Below are 27774 nucleotides of genomic sequence, written 5' to 3' on the forward strand. Positions count from 1 at the left end.
TGTTCGATTTAGATCAATAGATTATCTATTTAAATTTGATTTTTTTCTTTCTTAGAACTATTATTTTATATATGATTCATCCAAATATCCAATACAATTGCCACAACATTATCAAATATTTCAAAGTAATAAAATTGATTCATTTAACATCATCAACACACTATTATAAAATATAATAATACAAATTAAAATAAAATATCCTTCAACTAGACTTACTATAATAATAGTCTAAATCACAACTATTTCTTACAAATTAATTTATTATAATAATTATAACCAGATTTATTGCAACTAGATTTGTTAAAATAAATGAACAATATATGATATATTAATATTATAAACATGGCAAAAAAAATAAATATAAAAAAGGTGAAACAAATAACAATGTATCTTAAAGTAATATTTTAAAAAATTTCAACATTAATAGTCTCAACACATGCCGTTCCAATATTTGAAGTCTTAATATTAGTATTTAAAGCCAAATTCGATAACTTAAATTTTTTTAATAAGTTTTGATCAATTCGATTCAATTTTGATTGGATCTATAAATTTAAATCTATAACATAATTCATACATAAATAATTTTAATCGGTTCAATTTTAATCTAAATAGATAAATAATTCAATTGAAACTATTTGAATCGATTTAATCAATTTGTATTCACGACTCTACTCGTAAATACCGTAGTCAATTTGTCTTGCACATTTCATTCATTTTTAACGTCAAAAAGAAGCAAGCCCCTTCCTTCCCACCGCAACTTTTTTTACGTTTCTACCCCTCAACCACTACTCCCTCTTATCCACTCCCACGAAATTACACTTTTACACATTAATAACCTCACGACACAACACAGTTGTCATTTCCAACATTTCGAAATCGGAACAAAGGGCATTTTTGTGATTTCGGTGTTATAAAGAGAGAGAAACTCAAAGATAGAGACAGAAGAAGAAGAGAGAAGGTATAAGCAGCCGTTTTTTCTGTTGGTATATGAAGGTGGTGAAGAGAGAAGAAGAAGGAGAATGGTGACGGACCAGGATATAGCGAAAGGGGTGGAGTCTCTACTGCGTCACTCTGACCCAAACTCCATAACTACGGTTAACGGTGTCGTTCAGCAGCTGGAGGCCAAACTAGGGTTAGACCTCTCTCACAAGGCCAGTTTCATCAGAGACCAGATCGACCATCTTCTCCGGTCACAGCCACAGGCATTTGTTCCTCACCCTCCTCCACTTCACAAAGACTATTTTGCCCCTCACCCCCAACCGCACTTTCCGACCACCCACTTTCCTTCCCATTTTGCCCTCCATGACGAGATCAACTTCCAGCAGCACCCCCGCGCTCCTCCACCGTGCAAAGTTGAGACCTTTCCTCCTCAAAATGCTCACACTGTTGCCCCTCCTCAAGTGCCCAAAGAAAGGTGCGATTTTTCGTATGTCCTTTTATTTTGCTCTTCAAGTTCTTAACTGGGTGGGTGAGTCTTCGTGGCGTTTGTCGTTGTCCCGTTAATTAATTGAGATCTTAGCTCCGATGTTTTTTGTTTGTTTCGATTTAGTTTAGGGTTAGAGTTGTCCGCTTTCGCTTTCGTCCAAAGTACCGTTACAATCTTGGGTTGATCTTCTATTGTGTGTAGTTCGAGTACGGTTCCATTTCTGGAAACTCTCAAGGCTTGGTTGGTTGTTGTTGTTATTATCATTTTTATTATTATTGGAAACCGTAGTTTTTTTTTTCTATTTTCTCGTTGAAATTTCATAGCTTTAACTTCTTTTTTTTTGTAAAAATAGTTGTAAATTTGTTCATGTCATTTTTCGTTTGATGATTTTATTACACTATAATAATAATAATAATTTTATTTATTGGAAGAGAATACCCCCGGTTCCCAAATATCTTTCTTTAAAACTATTGTCCTCTTGTAGTCTTCTTGTTTGCTAGCCTTCTCCTGCCCCTATTTGTGTATTTATTCCCATTCCATTGACCAGGACGTGCGGCAATATTGTTTGCTTAATGTTATTTGTCGTTTTTCAAAATTTAAAATGCATTGTTTTAATATACTGTTCAAAAACAGCTTATATTTATACATTTTTCATATGTACATGAACATAATTAGCGTTTTGCTAGCCCATGTTATATTGTGACTTTCTTCACTCTTGAGATGTAATGCACACAATAGATTCTATGCTTCTAGCATATTTCTACAGTATTGGATATTAAATTAATTTGAAGGCAGAGGTTCAATATCTGTGCCAGATGTCATCTTCTGATTAGCTTTGAATATGCATGATTTTTTCTCCAATCTGTCTCTATTCTAATTCTAATAAGAGTGACGTTATGGAATTAACGTATGAGATGGTGTGTTGGTATTTTTTATGAATGATTTACCAGTGTTCAAACTGGAGCCAAAAGAAGAGGTGGCGCTGGTGGTCTAAACAAAGTTTGTGGTGTTTCTCCTGAACTTCAGGCAGTTGTTGGTGAGCCGGCAATGCCAAGAACTGAGGTAGTTTTATTTTCCCTAACTAACTTAGATCCTCTCTTAATTTCATTGTAAAAGCATGAATTTTCATTTTTCTGAAATGAACCACTGATTAAGAAACAAATTCTTTTGGAACACTTTTATATGCTCAATTCAGATTGTGAGGCAGCTGTGGGCATACATAAAGAAAAACAACCTCCAAGATCCTGGTAACAAAAGAAAGATAATTTGTGATGATGCACTGCGTTTGGTATTTGAGACAGACTGCACCGACATGTTCAAGATGAATCAGTTGCTAGCTAAACACATTATCCCACTTGGACCTACAAGTAAGTAGTAAATACCCAATGCTCTGTTTGGATAAACTTCTCAATAAGTATTTATAGGAAAATAAAATAAGAAGGTAAAATAAATTAAGATTCTCCCATAAATTAAAAATAACTTATGTACTTCAACTTTGATAAAAGTTTTCTTATTTAAATTGTCTAAGTTTATTTTAACATGGAAAAAAAATTCCATTTACTTTCTTATTGAGAAGTTTATCCAAAGGCCACATAAATGAGGATGCTGTGTTACCATTTTTTCTACCTGGGATTTCATTGGTTCTTTAATCTTGATAGTTTTCAATTTTGTCACTCCAGAGGAGTCACAGGCTAAACGAGTGAAGCTGGATGCTGAAATTAAAATTGAAAGTGCTGAACCTGCTTCATCTACTGTGGTAATATCTGAAGCACTTGCTAAATTTTTGGGCACTGAGGGAAGAGAGATGCAACAAGCTGAAGCCATAAGACTTGTTTGGGAGTACATCAAGCTTCACCATTTGGAGGTGTGTAGCCATATGTCCACTATGTCTTGTGCACCCACATACTCAAACATGCTCCAACCTTCAGTTCACAGTTCCAACACTTAACCAAGTATTAAGAAGATCATGGTTTTTTCTCGTGGAGTTTAAACAGTTGTGCAAACAATTAAACATTCTTGAAATCAAATCATGATTGAAAGCCAAAAACAAAGAAATTAAAGAAAAATCTTATATTCTATGATATTTGTTTCAAAATTACCTTTATAGCTGTTATCTTTTTCTTTTGAGTAATGGACAAAGATTAGGGAATATTTGCCCTTCTCATTAAGGAAGTTCTTTTCATTGATATTTTCATGGCATCCATAAATTATTTGATCTACAATTGCTGCATGTTATTTGTAGGATCCTTTAAATGCAATGGTGATATTATGTGATGCAAAGCTTCAAGAGCTACTTGGATGTGAAAGCATTTCTGCTTTAGGAATACCAGAGATGTTAGCACGCCATCATCTATTTAAACAGTCTGACACCTGTTAGTGCTGATCAATTGTTGCCATATAAGGTTAACTTTTTCTTTCATCTTATGTTCATCTATTGACTATTGTCCACATGAGATTGTTTTTACTTTTTTCTTCTAAAGCATTTTGTCAATAATCTTGTCATGGTGGAAATGAATCTCCCCTTTCAAATTATATGTTTTTTCTTTATACAATACTGAATAACTTGAAACTTGAATGTTTCTTCTATTATTCAAGAGTCCAACCATTTCTATATTAGCTTGATCACTAAATCCTCTTTATGTCCCTACTTATTTTTTTATGTTTGAAACTGTGTTCCCCACTTTTGCAATATAGCTATGTATGTTTCCCTGCTTCATTTTCCTTTCCAGGGCTCCGTGTTCTCTGTTACCACTCCATAGTTAATATTCACGAGTTATTTTCTTTCATTGTACTTTTTAACGAGTCTCCTGTTATGGCCTGCACATGAAATTTGACTAATAAATAGTTCTTCAATTTTTCTTTTATTATGATGCAGGGCATGGTCAGCCCGGAATGCTGGTTATATGTTTCTGCTCGCTAGATCGTATAGGAACTTTTTACTTATTCATGTAACTTCATTTATCTTTTTGTTCACTGATATGTGTAAACTGTATGTTGTCTGACAGTTATTAGGTTCGTTGTTTAGAATGAGAATGTATACCTTGAGCTAGGCGAGAAGTATATTGTATTTAAGATTTGCCCTTGAGGTTACTCGTGCATTTTATTTTTATCAGTTCTAAATGTCTAACCTCAACTGACTGAAGGAATCTGAACTCGAATTTCTGAAACTTTTGTACATTGAGATACACCAGCTACTCTAAACTGCTCACCTTGTTTTACCAAATTTTGTGAAAAATCTCTTGGGTACATACATGAGTAGTTTGCAGAATTGCAGCTAATCTGAAGTTTGTAATGTATGAACTTATATTTTAAGTCTTCTCTCTATATTTATTATTTTCATAATTGGAATGCCATTGAGCTAGTTTATACTACAGGGAGAAGTAAATGATTAGCATATAATTAGAGTTTATCAAGTGATGTTTTTGAAACAGCTGTGGAATGTGGAAACGCAACAGAACATTTCGATTTGAAGATTCAAAATTACGACTATCAGTGGGGTTTGTTGTGGATTTCCATATTTTAAAGATCAATTCTTTACCCCAGAATTACAAGTATAGAAGTTATTCTTGATTCAATTCTTTCCATCTAATAAGGTGAGATAGTGCTTGGATTTTATTATGTTGTTAAGACAAGTATTTTGACACTTAAATCTTTAATCAATGTTTAAGATTTGATTTTTGGTTTGGACATGGAACTACAGTTAAACATTTTATTTTAAAATGGTTTAATTTGATAGGAGAGGGTTAGTTGGGTATTAAAAAAATCCAAATATTTTTTTATTGTACCGAAAAATTTACAGTCAAACATTTTATTTTAAAATGGTTTAACTTGATAGGAGAGGGTTAGTTGGGTATAAAAAAATCCAAATATTTTTTTATTATACCGAAAAATCTACTTGACTCTTTTGCTCGAGAAATTATTAAGTGATTTAGAGCACAATATATTTTACTAACCTATCTATATATTATAATGTTATTAATTTTTCTTGTAAATAATAAAAATTAAATAGTATTGCAAAAAAAATTGATCAAAACCTGAATTCGGAATAATTCTGGATTATTTAAATATATATTTTTTCAGGGTAAACTATTAGGTAAAGCTAAAGCTTATATGTAATCTGCCATTGTGATAGGTTTGGTCCCTATTAGGAAAGACTAGCCTTTGGAAGATTCAATTATTTGTTATACGTGGACGGCTTGGCATTCCAATCCTCAAAAGATTAACAAATCTCGAATTACAAGTTCCCGCAACAATCATTGGCGCAAAGATTAGAATACATGGATGGCATATTTCTAAACCAAATTATATTTCCCCATTCCAACTAAGGTCTAAGGCTCTTTTTGGTTGTTTGTTTCTCGTAATGAAAACCTTCTAAACGGAAAGAACATAATAATAGTACACGTTCGGATTGGAACCTCTCTTCTCATCTGCAATGTCAAGATAAGATTTAAATGACGATCCTTAATCAGCTGAAATTTATGGTATGGTGTTTAGAGACATAGATTGAAACCACAAGTCCCTCTTTGATCTCAACTTTCGCTAAGTTGTTGCTGATTTTGGACACAAATGAACTAGCAAAAGGCAAAAACATTGCCCAAATAAAAAGTAAAGTTCCAAAAAAGAAAGATCCAAGGGAAAACGATATTATTTGCGAGCATGTCTCTCAAAAGCACCTTTGATCCCCGCTCTTTGTGCTGTGTTAGAATAACAATTTCTTCTTCAATAAATCCCTCTGATTCTTACAAATTTGTATGGAATAGCATAGTTAATCTTATTCTTACAAATATTCTGGTTAAAAATATTTTTGTGACTAAGCTTGCATTTATAATTTTGTATAGTCAAATTAATCTTTGTAAAAATATTCTGGTTCAGAAAAAAGTTGAAAATATTCATTTTAAAAATATTTTAAAAAAAATATTCTTATTAAATTTTTTTCTTTTTAAGAAAAAATAGTTTTTTAAAAACATAAAACAAACACGCCCAAAATTTTCTTGTCAAAACTGCCTTGTCCTTCCGGTTCACTCGCTTTATTGTATAATTAATTGAAAAAAAAAGAGTTACATAGGGATAATATAAAATATATATATATATATATAATAACTTATTATATATGATAAATATGTTGATTTTAAAATAATTTAAATAATAATTATAATTAAATTATAATATAAAATTATTTTATATTATTATATAAACATTAAATTTTCATTATTTTTACATCATTTTTTTATCCCCTCAATTTTTTTCACTTTACCAAACAGAAGTTAAAATGTAAAGGAGAGAGACCGTTGTTGGATTGAATCCTAGATTCCCTGGATCCAGAGGCTCAGGCTGGGATTATAAGCTTAGAATCACAAGTCACAACACATCACTCAAATCTGTGTCCAACCATGATTTACGGGCATACATGTGCTACACAATTATTGGTCCATATGATCAACGTTAGAATGATGAAACAATGTAAATTTTGTGAATGGCCTAACTCACATCACATCGATTACATCGTTTTCTCTAAAGTAATTCATTTATTCTAACCATGCAAAACCGCTTGGAATTATAATTCAAGTACGATCCAAATTAATGCAACTAGACTAGATTTCTTATGAATGAAAAATTTAAATGTTGATTTTATAAAGATTACATTCATCACATTTTCAATAAAATAATAAATATATCGACTAGAATCAGAGTTTAAGCACAATACGGCAAGAAAAAATCACATTACGATAAGTGGAAATGAAAATACATACGACAAAGAAAGAATCTCTGGTAAGTTTTGAAATATGGCACGTCTCATTTGCGAAAGATGTGAAATCAGGATTAAGGTTATGTTTGAATTAAAGTTTAGAAACTACTTTACAAATTCTAATGCTTAATAATAAATTTCAATGCATCAATGAAGAAGGAAAAAAATGATATATTTAGAATAATTTCTTTTTTGAACTCTCAACTTTTAAAATAACATCTCTCAAGACAACTCACAAAGCAATCGATTCTTATTGGAAAGCATATTCCAATAAAAAAATTGTAAGCCAGAGCAACCGCACCTTGTTTTTTAGAGTTTCATTTTATTTTTAAACATAAATTTTTTAAGTTATTTCATCAATATAGAATTATTGAGTATGTTGTCGAACTCATTATTTTTTTTTATAGAATTTTCGTGTCAAAATAATATAAAACTGCGTGAGTTATGTAAAATATAAAAGAATATTTTAACAATTTCTTGAAAAAATGAAGTCTAACAAAGCAGACAAAATTGTGACTCGCAATTAGCTTGTGTCCAAAATTGGAGTTAATATTCATGTTAATTAGATTGGGGATTGTGTTTATTTATATTAGGATATATTTTAAAAGTGCTATGAAATTAAAATGATTTAAGAGTAGCTTTCATGGGAGAGAAATAATGAGGGGTGAGCGTAAGACGTGGAAAGCATCGAGCGTGTGGGTTTGAAAGGGGCGGTGCTCAAATCAAATGGTGTGGGCTTCGTTTGGACGGTAGTGATCGCCACTTGCCATGATCCCTACTTCCTACGGTCCCACATCAGCACCGCCCCTGCCTCCTTTGTTGCCTTTTCATTTGCTGACATGGACTCTAAATTTTTAATCATATTATGTGAAACTGTATATAATAATTTATGTACCAACCTTAAAGTTCATTCATGTAAATTCACTTTAATTTATTTAAATAATATTTTTTTATTTTTTTCTGTGACAAAAAAATAAATAATTGAAAGAAAAATTATTAAAAAAAGTTAAACAAGTTTCACAAATTTTCTGTCAAATATTAATTATATTTAAAATTAATAGATATTTTGTATTTATAATACGATTAAAAATGAGTAATTTAATTATTTTAAATAACGGTCAACCTCCTGAAATTGACGCTTGAACTAGAATCTTTAATTTAGGATCAAATATCTAAAAAATTTTAAAGGATCTAAAATTGTTAATTGAATAGGATAGAATGACAAAAATTATAATTAAGTCAAAATAATGATTAATTTATGTTAATTAAAAAATTAGTTAATATTTTTAAGGCATAAATAATCTCGTGGTCCCTATAAAATAGGTTATTTTTTGACGAATGATTTTTCAGAAATATTTTTTTTGGTTTAGTATAAGCTAGTCTTAATGATGTTATTTAATTGATGACTATTCATAATTATTACTTTAACATAAAAAAGAGTTAGACCTAATGTTTTATTTTTGTCTTAGTTAATCAATTTGACATTAAAAATATATTGATTTTTTTCAATAACTATATATTTTATTTCATTCATAAATCTATTTTCTTTCTATGAGTTATAGTCTCAATTAAAATATTAATTTTTATTATTCATATATTATAATTTGAATATACTATACCAATTCATTAGGTATGAATAATGAGATTACATTAATAAAGAGTTCATTGTCTCACTATACCCGTCACCAATAAGTATTTAACACGGCATTAACATATAATTTTTTTTGGCAAAATTACACTTTTGGTTTCCCAGTCTATCTTCAATTTTGGATTTGGTCTCCTTATAATTTAATTCATAAATTTGGTCTCTCAGTTTTATAAATCCCTACAAAATTAGTCCTGGAAGTCCGATTTGGACCTTGACCGTTAACCTCAGACGTTGACTGTCACGTGTCAATGCCACATGTTAATATCACGTGTCAACGTCTGAGTGATTCCCTGTAAATGCTTCATTTTTTTAGGTAAAATTACACTTTGGGTCCCCCAATCTTACTCCAATTTCGATTTTGGTCCCCTTATAATTTAATTCATAGATTTGGTCCCCCAGTTTTATAAATCTCTTTATAAATTCAGTCAAATTTTATTACTGGAGAAATTGTATTTCAAATTTCAAACAAAAATATCATTGTCATACATAGGCCACTTAAACAGTCATATACATATAATACCGCATGGGGGAGCAAAAAAAGAAAAAAAAAAGGGAATTATTACAGAACCGGTTAAAGTAAGAGATCTAAAAATTTCAGACCCAGATTGGGGTTCATGTGTCACTTTTCCAAGTTGAACAACCCCGAAAGTGGGAGAGAGACAAAGAGTGATTTTTCTCTGGGTTCCAAGTCAGTGAAAAACTTGCGATGAAAAAAAAAAGTGCGAGATTTATCAAGACCTACCATGTCTCTAGCACCAGTGATTAAACCATTCAAAAGACCAATTTTACAGGAACAATTTATAAAGGGATTTATAAAACTGGGAGACCAAATGTGTGAATTAAATTATAAGGAGACCAAAATCAAAATTGAAGTAAAACTGAGGGACCAAAAGTACAATTTTACCTACAAAAAATAAAGTCTTTACATGGAACCACTCAGACGTTGACACGTGACATTGACACGTGGCAGTCAACGTCTGAGATTAACGGTCAACGTCCAAATCGGATTTTCAGAACCAATTTTGCAGAGATTTATAAAATTAGAAAACCAAATTTGTGAATTAAATTATAAGGAGACCAAATCCGTAATTGGAGATAAAGTGGGGGACCAATTTTACAATTTTACCAATTTTCTTTTCTAAACTGCATTTTTAAACCTTTCATCGACTACTCTAATATCATTAATTATTTTTTTAAAAAATAATTTATGTTTATTATATATATACACCTTAAAAGAGTAACCAAAATTGCACATAAATTCATAACTATTAAATATTATACATACTTTATATTAATAATTAAATATATAAAATAATATAATTTTTCTTTATTAAAAATATATACTTATTAATAATTCAACAACTATTACTATATATACACTAATATATAATTACTAATAGTATAAATATATTATTTTTAATTTATTATTAAGTTTAAATTATACAGTTTTATTTATTATTATAAATTATTTATTATTATAAGTATCTTTAAATTATTAATAAGTACATATATTATTAATAAGTATAACGTAAAAGGTGGATCAAATTCTTCTACAAAATTATAAATTAATAATAATAATAATTTGTCGTTATTATTTATATGTTAGCATAAATTATAAAGTAATATATCAATGTAAATAATAATGTTGTATTATATATCTAATTTTTTTTACTCTCTTTTTGTGAAATAAGTGAAGATGTGCAATAATATTTTTGAAAAATAAATTAAAGGAAACAAAATCGTTTACAACTGGATATGCTGATCTCTTTGTTATTATTATTTTTTTGTTACATAGTGGTATGAGGTGTCTTCTTGAAAAAGATTCTTGGAAGTGGCCACTCCTCACTCACACATTCTCTGGGAAGGTATTGCTCTTGAAGACTCTATCACTATATAAACTTCTCTTACTTTGATCAACTCACAAGCACTCTCTTAGCTTTCCTTTCCTGTTCATACTTGTTTCTTCAATTTCATTTCTTTTATTACTTTTCCTCTTTGCATTCCAAATGGCCACTGTTGAGGTAATTCAAAGATACACTAGTCTATAGCTAGTTTGGTACACTGGGTTATTTGTCCATCTCTATAGTTTTGTTTGTCCTCCTCTATCCAATCAACCATTTCTGAAGAATGTTCACAGTTTTTTCTGCGTTTCTTTATTTTATTTGCTGCGATTCATTCTCGTTCATCAAATCAAAACGTGTTTGATGTTTTCTGATGTGCGATCTACATAGCATTTGGGATGGTAATACACGAGTTTCAAGCACGGCACATTTACTCCTAATCATCAACATAAAAATCAACTCTCATTTATTTTTCTTGTTTTGGTTTCTCTTTTCTCTTTTCCGGGTTTCTATCTTGCTCATATATTATAAACTGATATATATACCCGATAGCCATGGTAATTATAACCAGGACATAGAAATTCACGCAACAGTTTCCAGTGGGTTAATTTTACATTTGGAATAGATTCTGATCAATAACTTGGCGTTTTTCATTTAAATTATAACCTTAAGTAAAGATCATTCATCATGCATCAAATAAATGGCAAGTCTATTACTTTTATCAAGCTTGTTGTGCCTTCAAACTAACGCCTTCTCCACTTCTTGTTTTCGATTAAAGAAGAAACGCTAACTAACAGTAACAGCCACGCTGAATCACTTGTTCAGTTATAAAAAAAGGAAATTAATGAACAATGTTACATCGTATTGTTAGCACTACATTCTAGAACATACTAAAATGAAGACTATTCATTCACTTTTTTTTTTGTCTTGTAACATATTAGTTTTGGTGATGCTCCCATGCCATCGACCTCTTAATTAGTTTGTTATTCACAAGAATATGCGATCTTAAGCTTGGATTTAGAAGTTTCGAATGCTTAGTTAAATGAAAATGGATCTTGCAGGTTGCACAACAAACACCAACAACTGTGACAGAAAATGAAGCAACCGAGGTAACCAAGATTGAGGAAACTACCCCAGAACAACCAGCTACCCAGGTTACTACCACCGAAGAACCAAAGGAAGAAACCACCAAAGAAGCAAAAGAGGAAGAAGAAGCCCCAGTTGAGACTAATGAGGCAACAGAAGTGACAGAGGAAGTGAAGCCTGAGGTAGAAGAGAACCCAGCACCTGAGAGAACAGAAGAAGAAGAAGTGAAAGAGGAAACTAAAGAAACCGAATCAGCACCAGTGGAGGAACAGAAGCAAGAGGAGAACAAACCAGCTGAAACCGTTGAGGAAACCAAAACAGAACAAGTTTCTGTTGAGAAGACTGAAGCTTAAGCCCATGGATACGGTATTATTGAAGTAGATGAAGTTTCTTGCATTTTTATTTTATTTATTATTAATGTTATTATTGTAATGGTAAGTCTTTGGGTATGGCTTTACGATATATATATATATATATATATATATATATATATATATATATATATATATATATATATATATATATATAAGCACTGCTGATTTGGCTCCATGTCAGCATGCATGCATGCCAAGCGGAGGATACGAGAATTCTATGGGTTATGTTATGTATGTATTGAGGATGATGGTTCCAGGAGGGTTCAAATTACTATGGTCATTTGCCTGTTCCTCTTGGTTTGAATAAATTATATTTACTTCTATGGTTTTCTATTCTTATGTGAAAAGCTCTATAATTTTTTTAGCCTTTCTTTCAGTTCCACACGTAAAGTTTATGATGTCGTTAAGTAATTTCATCACAATTTATATATCTTATGTTATATTGCTAAATAAATGTGAACTAGCAGACTACTAGGTATTAAGAAAAATTGTAAGAATTAGTACTTTCCTGATGCTTGAGGTTTATGTGATTATAAAACATTCCAGGGAGCTGAAAGAAAAAGTTTGGGGGCGAGGCCGAAAAATAAAAGATTAATAAATATGGTGTGAACTGTATCTGGTTACGTGACACTAGTGTCACATTCTTTTATTCTTAATGGAAACAAATAAGTAATGGAATTAAGTATAACAGAAGAGACTCGTCTTTAATAAAACATTCAATTGTACTTAACTTTATATTAAGTGTTCAATTCTACTTAAAAAAGATTATGTTCTATGAAAGATACCTGTGAAAAAATGGAGAAAAAGTAGGAAACAATATTTTTTTACCCTTCGAATTTATCAAGGAAAGAAGAGTTCGCCCATATGATGATCTGAAAACAATTTCTGGAAGCAGGTTATGATAAGAGACAACATAATTATAGAGCAACTAAAAGCCCAAAAATCTCCGTTACTTGTCATTGATTATACTACAACACAATCAATGACAAGTTTTTTTTACATATAGAATCGAAGACATAGACATTGGAGAATTTACAATAACTTTCAACCAATTGAGTTAAACCTCCTTCATATCAATCCAAAACTTATGACAAACTAGTCATTATCTATTATTTGTATAGCTAAACAAGTACTAATCATAACAAAATAGTAACCACAAAAACAAATAGTCGTTAGACCTGAATATAGTTATAGATGAAGACAGTTGGCTTAAATTTTGTTGTTTCTACTGGGGGAGGGAGCAAGTAAGCAGCAAGCCATAATTTTTTTACTAAGCAAGCCGTAATTGGCTTAAATAGAGACCAGAATTATCCCAAATCCAAACTATAATCCCCATGTCCATGACATGACAAAATAAGCTACTTACTAGCACATCAAAGCTAGATCACAAAAGAGATCGATTTTTCTTTCTTTAAACCCTGTTTTATTTATAATTTGTCCCTATAAACATTTGACAAAGACCGATGCCACTGCAACCCTTGACTACTTTGGAAAATAGACTAGTGAATTTTGTCACATTATCAAATTAGAGGACAGATGGAATACTCCTATAATATGTACAACGATAATTTTATGTGCAGTCAAAACCACTTCTATTCAGATTGCAGGTGTGTTCATTCACCAAGTACCAAAACTGCAGCCAATGTGTTCTTGAGTGATGACTTCAAGACGATCTTTCATGACAGCCATAGATGAATAAGCTGGGAAACACAGCCGGAAAAAGCATGTGTGAGATGAAGGCAGGCGATCACCAGGTTCAAGGGATCTGTATATGTAGAGTCGGGAAGCCAAACCACGGAAACCTTCAACTGGTAAATATTTTACAGATGTCCAAAAGAATAAAAGAACCTTCCTTTGATCTGCTGTCATTCTTCCAACAATCTGTCAAGTGTTTTTCAACAGAAATAACATAAAAAAAGAACAAAGTGAGCAGCATCTCTTAACAAAACTTAAAATACTGATTATTTGAAAAGCATTCAAGAACTAATTAAAATCCACCCAGCTTTAGTTTTAAAGAGATCATTGATAAATTAAAAAGAGACAGGGAAGTTAATATTAACTTATTCAGACTTCTCAACAAAAGACGAAATTATATGCTAGCACTTGGCAATCCACAACATAAATATATTTTGGTATGATATTACTAGTCAGCATAAAAAAACATATATTCAAAATGTATAAAAGCTAGATGCTATCACAATAAGGGCCAAAACTGACAATCATCACCAGAACAATTTTGTTAGTTCGGTTACAAAGAAGGAAAATATGGCTGCAGAACTGACCAGTCTCCTTGCAAACAAGGCATCACAATTACGATTCAGGCTTCAGCAACAAAAATTTTGAGAGATAATGTACAACAGAAGAGAGGTGTTGATAAATAATATGAAGCACATCACAGGTTGAGCCTATCAGGGCTAAAGGAAAGGAATAATTTACACTAACACAGTTGAGGACTCTGGCATACCAGCACGATTGCTGACCAGGTCAGGAAAGAAGTGGATTCCAAGAGCAGTGCAAATAGAAAACAATTCCCTTGGGCAGATGGGAAACATTATAAGTAGCCACCACAGTGATGTTTTCTATGAAGCAATAAGGCAATAAAACCCATTCTGTTTAGTTGATAAAATGGAAACAGAGACTGCCATAAAGAACATCAACATCATGTAGCAGGTACTTGGTAAAAGAGGGGGGAAAAAAGAAGATAAAACATAGAGAGACAGACTTTTTGATTCAATAATAGCAGTATGCACATACCTCCCAAAACCAAGATATCTGAATATCTGTCTCTTTATAGCCATTATACTCAGTGTGCGCTTTCCAATCTTCAACAGAAATGGTATCTTCACTCCCATGCAGCATCCAATCAAGATCTTCAAGGTCTAAACTTTGGAAGAAGTACTGCTGGAGCTTTGAGTTTGAAAGAATATCTGCAAAACCTTTGACAAAATGTGATACCTGCTCAGATATGGATGTTACGAAGCGATCCTGTATAAGAAGATCAACATACTTGTCCCTGTTCTTACTATTAACTACAAGGTTTTTTCCACCAGGGCAGAGCTCAACCACTTTCCTCTGTCCCAATTCTTCCACCTCTCTAACAAATGTCAGTCCTAATGAGTCTGAATCAATGAAATCAGCATCCATATCCAATATTTGCTTGCAGCTAGTATACAGATAAGGATCTGCATCCCTTATATCTTCTATAGCAATATAGTTTCCCGCCAATTGCAAGAAAAACACACGATCAAAAACAATACCCACTTGCACCCTATGCATCAAAGCTAATGCAATAACTCGACCAGCGAAGCTGAAGTACTCAAGGTGCAGAGGATGTACCTTAGATGCTACAAACAAGTACACAAAGTATAAGCTAAAATCAATTATCCAGACATGCTATAATAATGATTGCAACTAATACAGGATATACAGAAACATAAAAAAATATTTAACACCAACCATGCAACTAGCTGGGAACACAGGTTTAGAACTAAAGCATTCATGGTTGGACAGGTTACATAATGTAAATTTGAATATGTTAGTTTGAAAACCCTTTGACCTATGTATTTACATGTGATAATCAAATATGTGAATTTTTGAGTAATAGGCAAGCAAAGAGCGATTGCATCATACTCCCAAAGGTGATAAAAGGAAGCATAGATACTACAACAATAGCAACGCCTTATTGCACTAGATGAGATTGACTACATGGATCACACAACATCATCTAGTTTGGTTAAAGACCAAGGTTTCAAAGATATTATTTACCATAAGATCCCTCTCAAAAACTTCCGAGTTCCAATGTTCTTCTTGGTCTCCTTCTCCTCCTCTTCATAGGACTAAGACTCATGCAATCTACTTCCAAGTTCCAATGTTCCTCCGATGCCTCCTTTCTACATGTCCAAACCACCTTAATCAATTTTTTGTCATTTTTCCTTCAATTGGGGCTACACCAAGCTCTCTTTGTATATAATCATTTCATAGGTTGTCTTTTCGTGTATGACCACACATTCATCTTAACATTCTCATTTTTGCCATAAAGTCTAACATTCACTACCAAGTTAATTGTATAGATGTATGATAAAATTTGCCTTTAAGTTTAACCCCCAATGCATTTCTACATTTTAACCATCTTGCTTGTATCCTACGTGTGGCATTCTCATTAATTTCTCCATCTCATTAATTTCTCCATCATTTTGTAGTATTATCCCAAATACTTAAACTTAGAAACACATGACATCTTCTCTCATTTTTACCTCCAAGTCATATTTCTCATCTCTTACTATAATTGCAATGCATATACTCCATCTTACTCCTACTCAAGTGAAAACCCTTTGTTTTCAATGTCTGTCTCCAAAGTTTAAGATTGACTACTCCCCTTGATTCCTCAAGAAAAACTATATCATCCACAAAAAACATGCAATTAGGGATAGTCTTTTTTATGTCCCTAGTAAAAGCACATCCAAGACCAGATTAAACAATTAAAGACTTAAGGCTAAGCCTTGATGTAGTTCTATCCCTAAAGGAAAATCATTAGTCTTGCCTCTTAGACTCACACTAGTAGTTACCCCATAATACATGTCTTGTATAGCCAAATATAATTCATGTGAACACCTTGTTTTCCAAAGTCTTCCACAACACTTGTGTTGGCACTCAATCATAAGATTTTTCCAAGTCAATATATGTAAAGTTTCTTTCTTTGCTTCAGTACCTTTGTCTGTGTTGTATGTGTGCTGTCCTGTCCTATATTTTATTAAGACATTAGCTATGTTGTGTCACGTTTAGTGTCTACGTCAATGTCCACACTAAAGTATAGTCCCCTGCACAGCCAAATAAATTGAAGCATAGTGGGCCTACATTACAAGCCAATGGAAATCATCCAAGGATTTTGAAAATAGCAGAATATTTAATTTATGAAAAACTAATAAGATTCATAAATAAATAACATGAACTTAATCTAAACTGTGTGGGTGTTAACACTAGGATCATTTTGGAAAAACAAGATCATATTAAGCCTCAACATGTTTTATAATCCTAATGAAGATTATTTTGTAAATATTGTACAAGTATTTTCATATAAGAAAAATGCAAGCCTTGGTCAAACATTTTCCACTCAATAGCATTCCAAATACATAGCAAACAGCAGAGGTATTGAAAAAAAAAAAAATCAATCAGAATTCCAGGAGAAACTTACCAGGATTAGGGAAAAATCTCCTTCGATCATTTGGGCAAGCGACGAAAAGAGCATTTTGTGGATTGAATATTGCTTGGCATACCAGAAGAAACCACTCCCTTAATACACCTGGGCCAGTAGCTTCCTCATTTTTGAATTCCATAAACAGGCCAGCATGCAGGGAGTCAGGCTCAGCACGTGCGATGTATTCAAAAGACTCAGTCAATAACTGAGACCTGTCAATAAGCATCTCATGTAACTCCTCATAGTCCTCTTTTACCTCTGGGAACATCATCATGGCCAAATGCCTTCTAGACTCAAAATTGGTTACATACCTATGCTCCAGAATCCACTGATGCTCATCAGTTCTCTTCGCATATCGAACTATCAGCAGACATAGCACACTTCTTTGCCGCGTCAAAACACCCCAAAGCTTTTCTTCAGCACCATCATAAAGCTTTGAAATTTGATACAACTCCTTCAAGATGGAAAGATAATGAGACCAAGCAGGATAAAGATTATCCCCCTCCATCATTTCCTGGCCAGCCAAACTCTGGTCCATTTTTTGAAGGCACTGATCAATTTTGTTCAACAACTGAACGTACAAACCATGAAGATATTCAATCTCTTCTGTGAGCTTGTGGTGTTTGTCTTGAGCCATAGAATCCTTGACAGCCTGTTGCTCCTTAATTCCAGTCCTCAAAGGCAGTAAGAATGCAGAAAAATCCCCAACATCGTTTGACAAAGGCCCTGCGGCCGAGGGGGACACAATACTCAAGTCCAGATCCCTCAACAAGCTGTTAGCAAGCTCACAAACAAAGGGGAAAATATCCTGAATCAAAACCAGCCCCTTAACATTATCCGAACCGGAACCATAGGAAACTCCAGCAGTTTCCAACAAGGACCCAAAAGTACTACGACAAAAGAGATACAAAGGGTCGTGAGACCCCACTCTCCTAAGCAATTTACAAAACTCCAACACCACACGCGCACACTGGCCGTGCAATGCCTTGGACAAAATATTGCGACAGGAACTCAAAAAGTGTCTAACAGAGGAATCAGCACAGTCCTTGTTACCTGCGTAAGGGGACACATAGAGCATAACAAGCACAGCGGGGGCAGAAGAAGACATGAAAATCTGAAAGTAGCCAGAGGCAGAGTCGTTGTCAATTCTGGGAGTCATGTTCAAGTAACTGGTCATCAAACCCTTGACGGTTTTCAAGGCATCGTGAACCGTCTCGCCGCGGCAAAGACGGTAAACGAGAGAAACCATGTCGTTGATAACTTGCCAGGCTTGAGGGTGTTCGGTACTGCGCATACGGCCAACTAATTGAAGGTTGGCGTCGTTTTGAATGAAACACTCGGCAAGAGTCTGTTCCCACTGGAGCTGTTTCCCGCGATAAATTAACCTCTGCTCGAACAATGGGATTCCCTTCATGCTTTGGATACGCTCGTGAATCGATTTGACCGTGTCTTCGGGGAAGGCTTGCATCACAATCGTGTTTCCGGCAGACATCATTCGCACGAAGAACTGGATGTGCGATCGCTGCTGCTGCTGCAAGGAGGAGCAGCCGCCGGCGTCGGAGGAGGAGGAGGAGGAGGAGGCGGACCAGGAATTCACCGCCTTGGCCTCGTCTTTCCGCATCCTCACGCAGACTAAGTCCGAGAAATCCTCGTCGTCTTCATCGTCGAATTTGCGCTTGGACGGGTGACGGTGATCGGTGGCGCCCCCGCTGCGGTGGTGAACGGCGGGGGTGTCGATGACAGACATTTAGGAGGCGCCGTGGGCGCGGCGAGTGGATCAGAGAAGAGGCGAAGAAGGCATCGGAAGGGTGTGCGCGTGGTGCTGTGAAGCTGAGGCGAGCCCCGAGAGAGAGTTTGGGTTTTTGTTTAGGCGTGTTCTAATTCCCTTGTAGTTGTTGCTTTATTACATACGAGTGTGTGTGTTTTTTTAATTCCCTGCGAAACGGTGTCGTGTTCCGCTGTGCCGAGGCGCAAATGGTTGGAACTATCCAACGGTGAGTCTCACGCTTCTCCTTTCACGAATAAGGTGATGGTGGGGCCTTCTGCCTTTCGGAAGCAGCGGATGCTTATTTGGAATTTTTGCAGGAAAAAGGTTATATCATAAAGATTATAACATTAATATATTATATTTATTCACTCGAGGAGAGAGAATGCCTATGCTCCATACAGTATTCTTAGCATAGAAGCTGTCAGACTTTCTCTATTTTATTTTATTCTTAGGTTAAAAGAATAAAATAAACAAATAATCTTTTTACTAAAGCCGTTCAAACGTTTCCTTTCACTTTTTTCTATCTTAACACTTCTTTTATACTATATTTGGTTGCGGTGTAAGGGTGAGAAAAAAAAATTAAATATGTGAAAAGAAACTCAAATACAAGTAAAAATATAAAAGTAAAATTATTTGATGAAAATAAAATCGATTTAAAAGTTTTTTTAAATATAAAAATATAAATGTATCAATTATTACAATTTTATTTAAATTATAATAATTAATTATAATTTATTATAAATAAAAATAAGTATATCTCATATATATTAGGACTATTGAGTCGTCAAGATATGAAAAAGTAAAATATGATACATGTTTATTTTTTATTTGTAGTAGATTGTAATTAATTATTATAATTTGTATAAATTTGTAATAATTAGTACAATGTTATCATGTTTATTTTGGTAAATTGGTAGAATATTTATCTTAGATAATTTCTATTGTGACACACAAATTATGGTTGTTAATCAATATTATGTTTATTATTATGTTTGTCAAAATATTTTTTTAAGTTATTATTGTAATGTTATGCATGTAACGATAAAAAATAATGAAAATTTATCTTAAAATTATATTTTACTCTTAAATGAAACAAATTTTGGAGTCTGACAAATTATTTCGATAGAAACATACTGATATTTAGATTTGAAATGAAATGGAAAATTACTGATATTTTGGTCCAATAATAGTAATTTATTAACATTTTGATCTAATGTAAACGCATTGACATTTTGATCCAAAAAAAAGTTACTGGCATTTTTCTCCAAAAAAATTACTGTCATTTTCGTGCAATAAAAAATTATTGACATTTAGGTTTAATAATGGTAACTTACTGACACTTTCGTCTAATATATTCAGTATAGTCATGTTGACAATCAGTTATGTGACAAATTCGTCTTTCTATTCTACTTAGGCTAGACAAACATTAACAGTCAAATCAATTTATCGCATTTGTATATTTCATGGATTAAATTTTGATTTTAATCTTTTAAGGATAAACTTATCTACAAATTGCATATTTAGAGATAAAAAAGAATTATTTATCCTAAAAAATTATAATTTTACAAAACAATAAATATAGTACAAATGAGATGAAATGTACATAAAGAAATAACAATGAAGTAATTTTTGGATAAAAGTCAACTTTTATTATTTTTATCTATCAACCAACTTTAATATAAATATTTTTTTATTTTATATTTTATTTCACTTCAACTAAATAACTTTTTTTATTCTCTTGTACTTTATTTCACTTTTTCATTCATTTCTTTTTATCCCTGGTAATCAAACACAATATTAAAGCAGTGAAATCTCAAGAAAATATAGCGAAAAGAGATGAAAAAAGTGAAAAAATAAAATGAAATATGCTGTTAAAAGAAGAATAATAGAGGAAAGAAATAAAAAAGTGTAAATTTTACACTTTTTTATTTATTGGCACAACCAAATGAAAATAAATAATAATAATTTTTTTAAAAAAGAATGATCGATTAAGAAATAATAAAATTGTACATGATACATGATATACGAGTATATGACTTTTAATTTTTTACATTATATGTAAAAAAACTTATAAAAAGAATTTCACATAATTATAGGCATTAAGTTATTTTGTCGCACTTATGTCCTTCAAATCAACATAACTTACATGTTTATATTTATTTTAAGCTCGTTTTTGCATTTCATTATATATATAAATTTTAATTTGAGATCTTACCTTGAAAGAATCGAGTCAGGTACACAAAGTGAATATGAATGGTATCTTTTTTCTCTTCTAATGAAATTTTCGTATAACACCTAGGATAACACTTAGGATGATTATGGGGTTAGGGACTTAAGCGAGAAAGTCTTTGGAACTAGGCCAAGTACCTGAAATTATGGGCATGTTAGATCAAAACACTATTATCATTCCTTGACTGCTTCTCGCACGCACTTATCCACAGCAATCTTTGACAAATAAAACATGAAACAATGCATCTTTCTTTTTTAACTCTTTTGCTTTTTTATTATCTTTTCTATTTTTTCAGTATTATTTTTACTTGTTTTTTTTTTCCAGTATTTGAAACACAAATTTATATTTTGTCGTATATTTATCCCAAACTTAAAATCGTTGTTTGTCTTGGAGCAAACACACAACCCCGTCTTAGAATCTGGACACAAATGTTTCGTAAGAAGAGAAAATTCCTTAATCCTTGATTCCAATAAAGAGAGATAATTATGTAGGGTGCTCAATGACTCATTGTTTGGCCCTGGCTTGAAAAAAAAAAAGAATGTGCAATGAAGGAACACACTGAAGCAAACAACTCTGCTCTGCTTAAATTTTTAGTATTCATTTACATCTAATATTGTGTATTATACCCTTTAATATTTCTATATTTGAAGTTTGCTGCCACTGAAAATATAAGATGTGCAGTATGTATAGGTTGGTTACTAGGTTTAAAAAAGGAAAGGATGTGTAATGGGTGCACACTCCAACGACAAGGAGCATTATTCGGAAAGGAAAGCAGTGTCGGTAATATTATGAAGAAAAGAATGGATTGAATTTTGAAGAAAAAAAAATGATGAGGAATTCGAATTCTTCTCACTTATCACTTGTCAGATCGAGAGCACATTCATTCCGTCGGTGTTTCTTCATAAACTCGGTTCTGCACTTTTTTTCTCCAACGCGCGTACGCCACCTTCCGGTTCGGTCCCAGTGGTTACGCGTTCACACTCTCATCTCATCTCACCTAATAATAGCCTTTATTCATAGCTGTATAATTGTAATTTTTTTTTATACGTCTGAATCAAAGAGAAATGTCAGTAGTTTATATCGACTCATGTATTGTTGTTTGAATGACGGTCCCTTGTTTGTTGTTATAAATAATCATCATTTATCATTTGCTTGACCAAAGAAAAAGTAAAATAAGGATAAATTACATTAAATTAAAATCAGAGAATACAAAAACAAAAAAAATAGATAAACTTTTTCTCTCTCTTTCTTTTATATCATCAACTACATATATAAGTAAAATTCTACTTTTCTCCTTTGTTTCTTTTTCTCTATTTAATTTCAACTTATTTTCTCATACACTTCTATATAATTATCTTCCATATAACATTTTTCATATATTATTTTATAAAACTCATGGATCATATACTAAGCATTAACATGCCACTAAAATTAGATTTTCCATGAAAATTAATCATCAATAGTGAATATTTCACATTGATGATAAAAAATATTAAAAATTGATATATTATTTTCCTAAATTATTTTTAATTTAATATTTTAAAGCCTAAAGATTAAATTTATAAATTCTGTTTCTAAAGGTTGAAATCTTTATTCATTTTACATCATGTTAAATTCTTAGTAAGGAATGACAATAAATACAACCAAAAATGACTAAACAAAAAGATTTTGTATAGTTGAGAAGAAATATTGGGATGCTTTGAAATATTTAGGGATCAAAATGTTTGGCTTATACAATTTTGATGACTATGTTAAGAGTTTACGCATCTAGAAAACTTTTGTTCATATGTGTAAGAATCAAATCTCGATTAATATACCTAAGATACTGAATCATTTGCCAATTGTGATTGAATTTAATTGGTTCCTATACTCACCTGCAAGTGGGTCATTCATAAATTTTTAAGTTATTGCTAACACTGGCAACAAAACTCAAAAAATCTACCATTTCCTAACCTATAAGCTAAAATTATTGTTATTCTCAAACCCCTTAAGTTAGGTAACGGCTTAAGGTCTTCTAACGGTCCAATAGTTAATAAATCAGCATTAAAAAGAAAGAGAACACGTGTGAAGCAAAAAAGAAGATCGAGAAATATCCTACAACGAAAACATGGCAACACTCCCATGCAACATCGTATCAAGGTCTTCAAGGTCTAAACTTTGGAAGAAGTACTGCTGGAGCTTTGAGTTTGAGAGAATATCTGCAAAACCTTTCGCAAAATGTGATACCTGCTCAGATATGGATGTTACGAAGTGATCCTGTATAAGAAGATCAACATACTTGTCCCTGTTCTTACTATTAACTGCAAGATTTTTTCCACCAGGGCAGAGCTCAACCACTTTCCTCTGTCCTAATTCCTCCACCTCCCTAACAAATGTCAGTCCTAATGCATCTGAATCAATCAAATCAGCATCCATATCCAATATTTGCTTGCAGCTAGTATACAGATAAGGATCTGCATCCCTTATATCTTTTATAGCAATATAGTTTCCCGCCAATTGCAAGAAAAACGCACGATCAAAAGCAATACCAACTTGCACCTTATGCATCAAAGCTAATGCAATAACTCGACCAGCGAAGCTGAAGTACTCAAGGTGCAGAGGATGTACCTTAGATGCTACAAACAAGTACACAAAGTATAAGCTAAAATCAATTATCCAGACATGCTATAATAATGATTGCAACTAATACAGGATATACAGAAACATAAAAAAATATTTAACACCAACCATGCAACTAGCTGGGAACACAGGTTTAGAACTAAAGCATTCATGGTTGGACAGGTTACATAATGTAAATTTGAATATGTTAGTTTGAAAACCCTTTGACCTATGTATTTACATGTGATAATCAAATATGTGAATTTTTGAGTAATAGGCAAGCAAAGAGCGATTGCATCATACTCCCAAAGGTGATAAAAGGAAGCATAGATACTACAACAATAGCAACACCTTATTGCACTAGATGAGATCGATTACATGGATCACACAACATCATCTAGTTTGGTTAAAGACCAAGGTTTCAAAGATATTATTTACCATAAGATCCCTCTCAAAAACTTCCGAGTTCCAATGTTCTTCTTGGTCTCCTTCTCCTCTTCATAGGACTAAGACTCATGCAATCTACTTCCAAGTTCCAATGTTCCTCCGATGCCTCCTTTCTACATGTCCAAACCACCTTAATCAATTTTTTGTCATTTTTCCTTCAATTGGGGCTACACCAAGCTCTAACTTCGTACATAATCATTTCATAGGTTGTCTTTTCGTGTATGACCACACATTCATCTTAACATTCTCATTTTTGCCATAAAGTCTAACATTCACTACCAAGTTAATTGTATAGATGTATGATAAAATTTGCCTTTAAGTTTAACCCCCAATGCATTTCTACATTTTAACCATCTTGCTTGTATCCTACGTGTGGCATTCTCATTAATTTCTCCATCATTTTGTAGTATTATCCCAAATACTTAAACTTAGAAACACATGACATCTTCTCTCATTTATACCTCCAAGTCATATTTCTCATCTCTTACTATAATTGAATGCATATACTCCATCTTACTCCTACTTAAGTGAAAACCCTTTGTTTTCAATGTCTGTCTCCAAAGTTTAAGATTGACTACTCCCCTTGATTCCTCAAGAAAAACTATATCATCCACAAAAAACATGCAATTAGGGATAGTCTTTTTTATGTCCCTAGTAAAAGCACATGCAAGACCAGATTAAACAATTAAAGACTTAAGGCTAAGCCTTGATGTAGTTCTATCCCTAAAGGAAAATCATTAGTCTTGCCTCTTAGACTCACACTAGTAGTTACCCCATAATACATGTCTTGTATAGCCCAAATATAATTCATGTGAACACCTTGTTTTCCAAAGTCTTCCACAACACTTGTGTTGGCACTCAATCATAAGATTTTTCCAAGTCAATATATGTAAAGTTTCTTTCTTTGCTTCAGTACCTTTGTCTGTGTTGTATGTGTGCTGTCCTGTCCTATATTTTTTTAAGACATTAGCTATGTTGTGTCATGTTTAGTGTCTACGTCAATGTCCACACTAAAGTATAGTCCCCTGCAAAGCCAAATAAATTGAAGCATAGTGGGCCTACATTACAAGCCAATGGAAATCATCCAAGGATTTTGAAAATAGCAGAATATTTAATTTATGAAAAACTAATAAGATTCATAAATAAATAACATGAACTTAATCTAAACTGTGTGGGTGTTAACACTAGGATCATTTTGGAAAAACAAGATCATATTAAGCCTCAACATGTTTTATAATCCTAATGAAGATTATTTTGTAAATATTGTACAAGTATTTTCATATAAGAAAAATGCAAGCCTTGGTCAAACATTTTCCACTCAATAGCATTCCAAATACATAGCAAACAGCAGAGGTATTGAAAAAAAAAAAATCAATCAGAATTCCAGGAGAAACTTACCAGGATTAGGGAAAAATCTCCTTCGATCATTTGGGCAAGCTACGAAAAGAGCATTTTGTGGATTGAATATTGCTTGGCATACCAGAAGAAACCACTCCCTTAATACACCTGGGCCAGTAGCTTCCTCGTTTTTGAATTCCATAAACAGGCCAGCATGCAGGGAGTCAGGCTCAGCACGTGCGATGTATTCAAAAGACTCAGTCAATAACTGAGACCTGTCAATAAGCATCTCATGTAACTCCTCATAGTCCTCTTTTACCTCTGGGAACATCATCATGGCCAAATGCCTTCTAGACTCAAAATTGGTTACATACCTATGCTCCAGAATCCACTGATGCTCATCAGTTCTCTTCGCATATCGAACTATCAGCAGACATAGCACACTTCTTTGCCGCGTCAAAACACCCCAAAGCTTTTCTTCAGCACCATCATAAAGCTTTGAAATTTGATACAACTCCTTCAAGATGGAAAGATAATGAGACCAGGCAGGATAAAGATTATCCCCCTCCATCATTTCCTGGCCAGCCAAACTCTGGTCCATTTTTTGAAGGCACTGATCAATTTTGTTCAACAACTGAACGTACAAACCATGAAGATATTCAATCTCTTCTGCGAGCTTGTGGTGTTTGTCTTGAGCCATAGAATCCTTGACAGCCTGTTGCTCCTTAATTCCAGTCCTCAAAGGCAGTAAGAATGCAGAAAAATCCCCAACATCGTTTGACAAAGGCCCTGCGGCCGAGGGGGACACAATACTCAAGTCCAGATCCCTCAACAAGCTGTTAGCAAGCTCACAAACAAAGGGGAAAATATCCTGAATCAAAACCAGCCCCTTAACATTATCCGAACCGGAACCATAGGAAACTCCAGCAGTTTCCAACAAGGACCCAAAAGTACTACGACAAAAGAGATACAAAGGGTCGTGAGACCCCACTCTCCTAAGCAATTTACAAAACTCCAACACCACACGCGCACACTGGCCGTGCAATGCCTTGGACAAAATATTGCGACAGGAACTCAAAAAGTGTCTAACAGAGGAATCAGCACAGTCCTTGTTACCTGCGTAAGGGGACACATAGAGCATAACAAGCACAGCGGGGGCAGAAGAAGACATGAAAATCTGAAAGTAGCCAGAGGCAGAGTCGTTGTCAATTCTGGGAGTCATGTTCAAGTAACTGGTCATCAAACCCTTGACGGTTTTCAAGGCATCGTGAACCGTCTCGCCGCGGCAAAGACGGTAAACGAGAGAAACCATGTCGTTGATAACTTGCCAGGCTTGAGGGTGTTCGGTACTGCGCATACGGCCAACTAATTGAAGGTTGGCGTCGTTTTGAATGAAACACTCGGCAAGAGTCTGTTCCCACTGGAGCTGTTTCCCGCGATAAATTAACCTCTGCTCGAACAATGGGATTCCCTTCATGCTTTGGATACGCTCGTGAATCGATTTGACCGTGTCTTCGGGGAAGGCTTGCATCACAATCGTGTTTCCGGCAGACATCATTCGCACGAAGAACTGGATGTGCGATCGCTGCTGCTGCGGCATGGCGCCGGGGGCCTTGGCTTCGTCCTTACGCATTCTCGTCGAATTTACGCTTAAACCTCCGCTGTGTGAGAAACTGTTTGGGTTTTGGTTCAGGGCAATTACACTAAACAAACTTATCGATTGGAGGAAGAAGGGAAGAAAATAAATATGAAAATTAGTTGCACGATCGGGGCGATGCATACACAACTCACAAGACTATTTATCGTCTATTAATGTTTTTGGAATAAAATGAAACATATGTATTAGATGAAAATTTTAAAAGATTTTTTTAACATATAAAATTATGGATTTTTAAAATATTTTTTGAAAGTATAACAACTTTTAATTTATTTTTTTAAAAAAATTGATTTAAATTTTGTAATTTAGATTTTAATAGATTTATAAAACATAAATTTTTGAGATTTAAAATGATCGTATGGACTTACAAAATTTTAAATGACTTCATAAATTTTTAAAATATATTTAAAATTAGGTTTAA

General features: G+C 33.2%; 4 protein-coding genes across 5 annotated transcripts; 2 read left to right on the forward strand and 2 right to left on the reverse strand.

Annotated features, from left to right (window-relative positions):
* Positions 1-869: 869 nt before the first annotated feature.
* On the forward strand, positions 870-4649 carry LOC114420217. The gene is made up of 6 exons (XM_028386105.1): positions 870-1414; positions 2377-2488; positions 2622-2793; positions 3106-3290; positions 3669-3828; positions 4302-4649. Exons 1-5 carry the CDS (start codon positions 1020-1022, stop codon positions 3801-3803), a joined length of 999 nt encoding a protein of 332 aa, XP_028241906.1. The 5' UTR covers positions 870-1019; the 3' UTR covers positions 3804-3828; positions 4302-4649.
* A 6060-nt stretch (positions 4650-10709) lies between these two features.
* On the forward strand, positions 10710-12185 carry LOC114420218 (major latex allergen Hev b 5-like). Its single transcript, XM_028386106.1, has 2 exons — positions 10710-10841; positions 11723-12185. Exons 1-2 carry the CDS (start codon positions 10827-10829, stop codon positions 12098-12100), a joined length of 393 nt encoding a protein of 130 aa, XP_028241907.1. The 5' UTR covers positions 10710-10826; the 3' UTR covers positions 12101-12185.
* Positions 12186-13366: 1181 nt separating this feature from the next.
* LOC114420219 (E3 ubiquitin-protein ligase UPL5-like) lies at positions 13367-19303 on the reverse strand. Of its 2 annotated transcripts, XM_028386108.1 has the most exons (4): positions 17313-19303; positions 14876-15465; positions 14586-14700; positions 13785-14002 (listed from the first exon to the last, which is right to left on the reverse strand). In XM_028386108.1, the coding sequence occupies exons 1-4, from the start codon at positions 19060-19062 to the stop codon at positions 13926-13928; spliced, it is 2532 nt and encodes an 843-aa protein (XP_028241909.1). In that variant the 5' UTR covers positions 19063-19303; the 3' UTR covers positions 13785-13925. The 2 variants fall into 2 exon arrangements, with proteins under 2 accessions (XP_028241908.1, XP_028241909.1); XM_028386107.1 differs by lacking the exon at positions 14586-14700 and having other exon boundaries at positions 13367-14002; positions 17313-19291.
* A 3799-nt stretch (positions 19304-23102) lies between these two features.
* Positions 23103-27469, reverse strand: LOC114420220 (E3 ubiquitin-protein ligase UPL5-like). Its single transcript, XM_028386109.1, has 2 exons — positions 25757-27469; positions 23103-23928 (listed from the first exon to the last, which is right to left on the reverse strand). Exons 1-2 carry the CDS (start codon positions 27327-27329, stop codon positions 23408-23410), a joined length of 2094 nt encoding a protein of 697 aa, XP_028241910.1. The 5' UTR covers positions 27330-27469; the 3' UTR covers positions 23103-23407.
* Positions 27470-27774: the final 305 nt, after the last annotated feature.

The sequence above is a fragment of the Glycine soja genome, chromosome 7 (assembly GCF_004193775.1).
Source record: "Glycine soja cultivar W05 chromosome 7, ASM419377v2, whole genome shotgun sequence".
NCBI classification, from domain to species: domain Eukaryota; kingdom Viridiplantae; phylum Streptophyta; class Magnoliopsida; order Fabales; family Fabaceae; genus Glycine; species Glycine soja.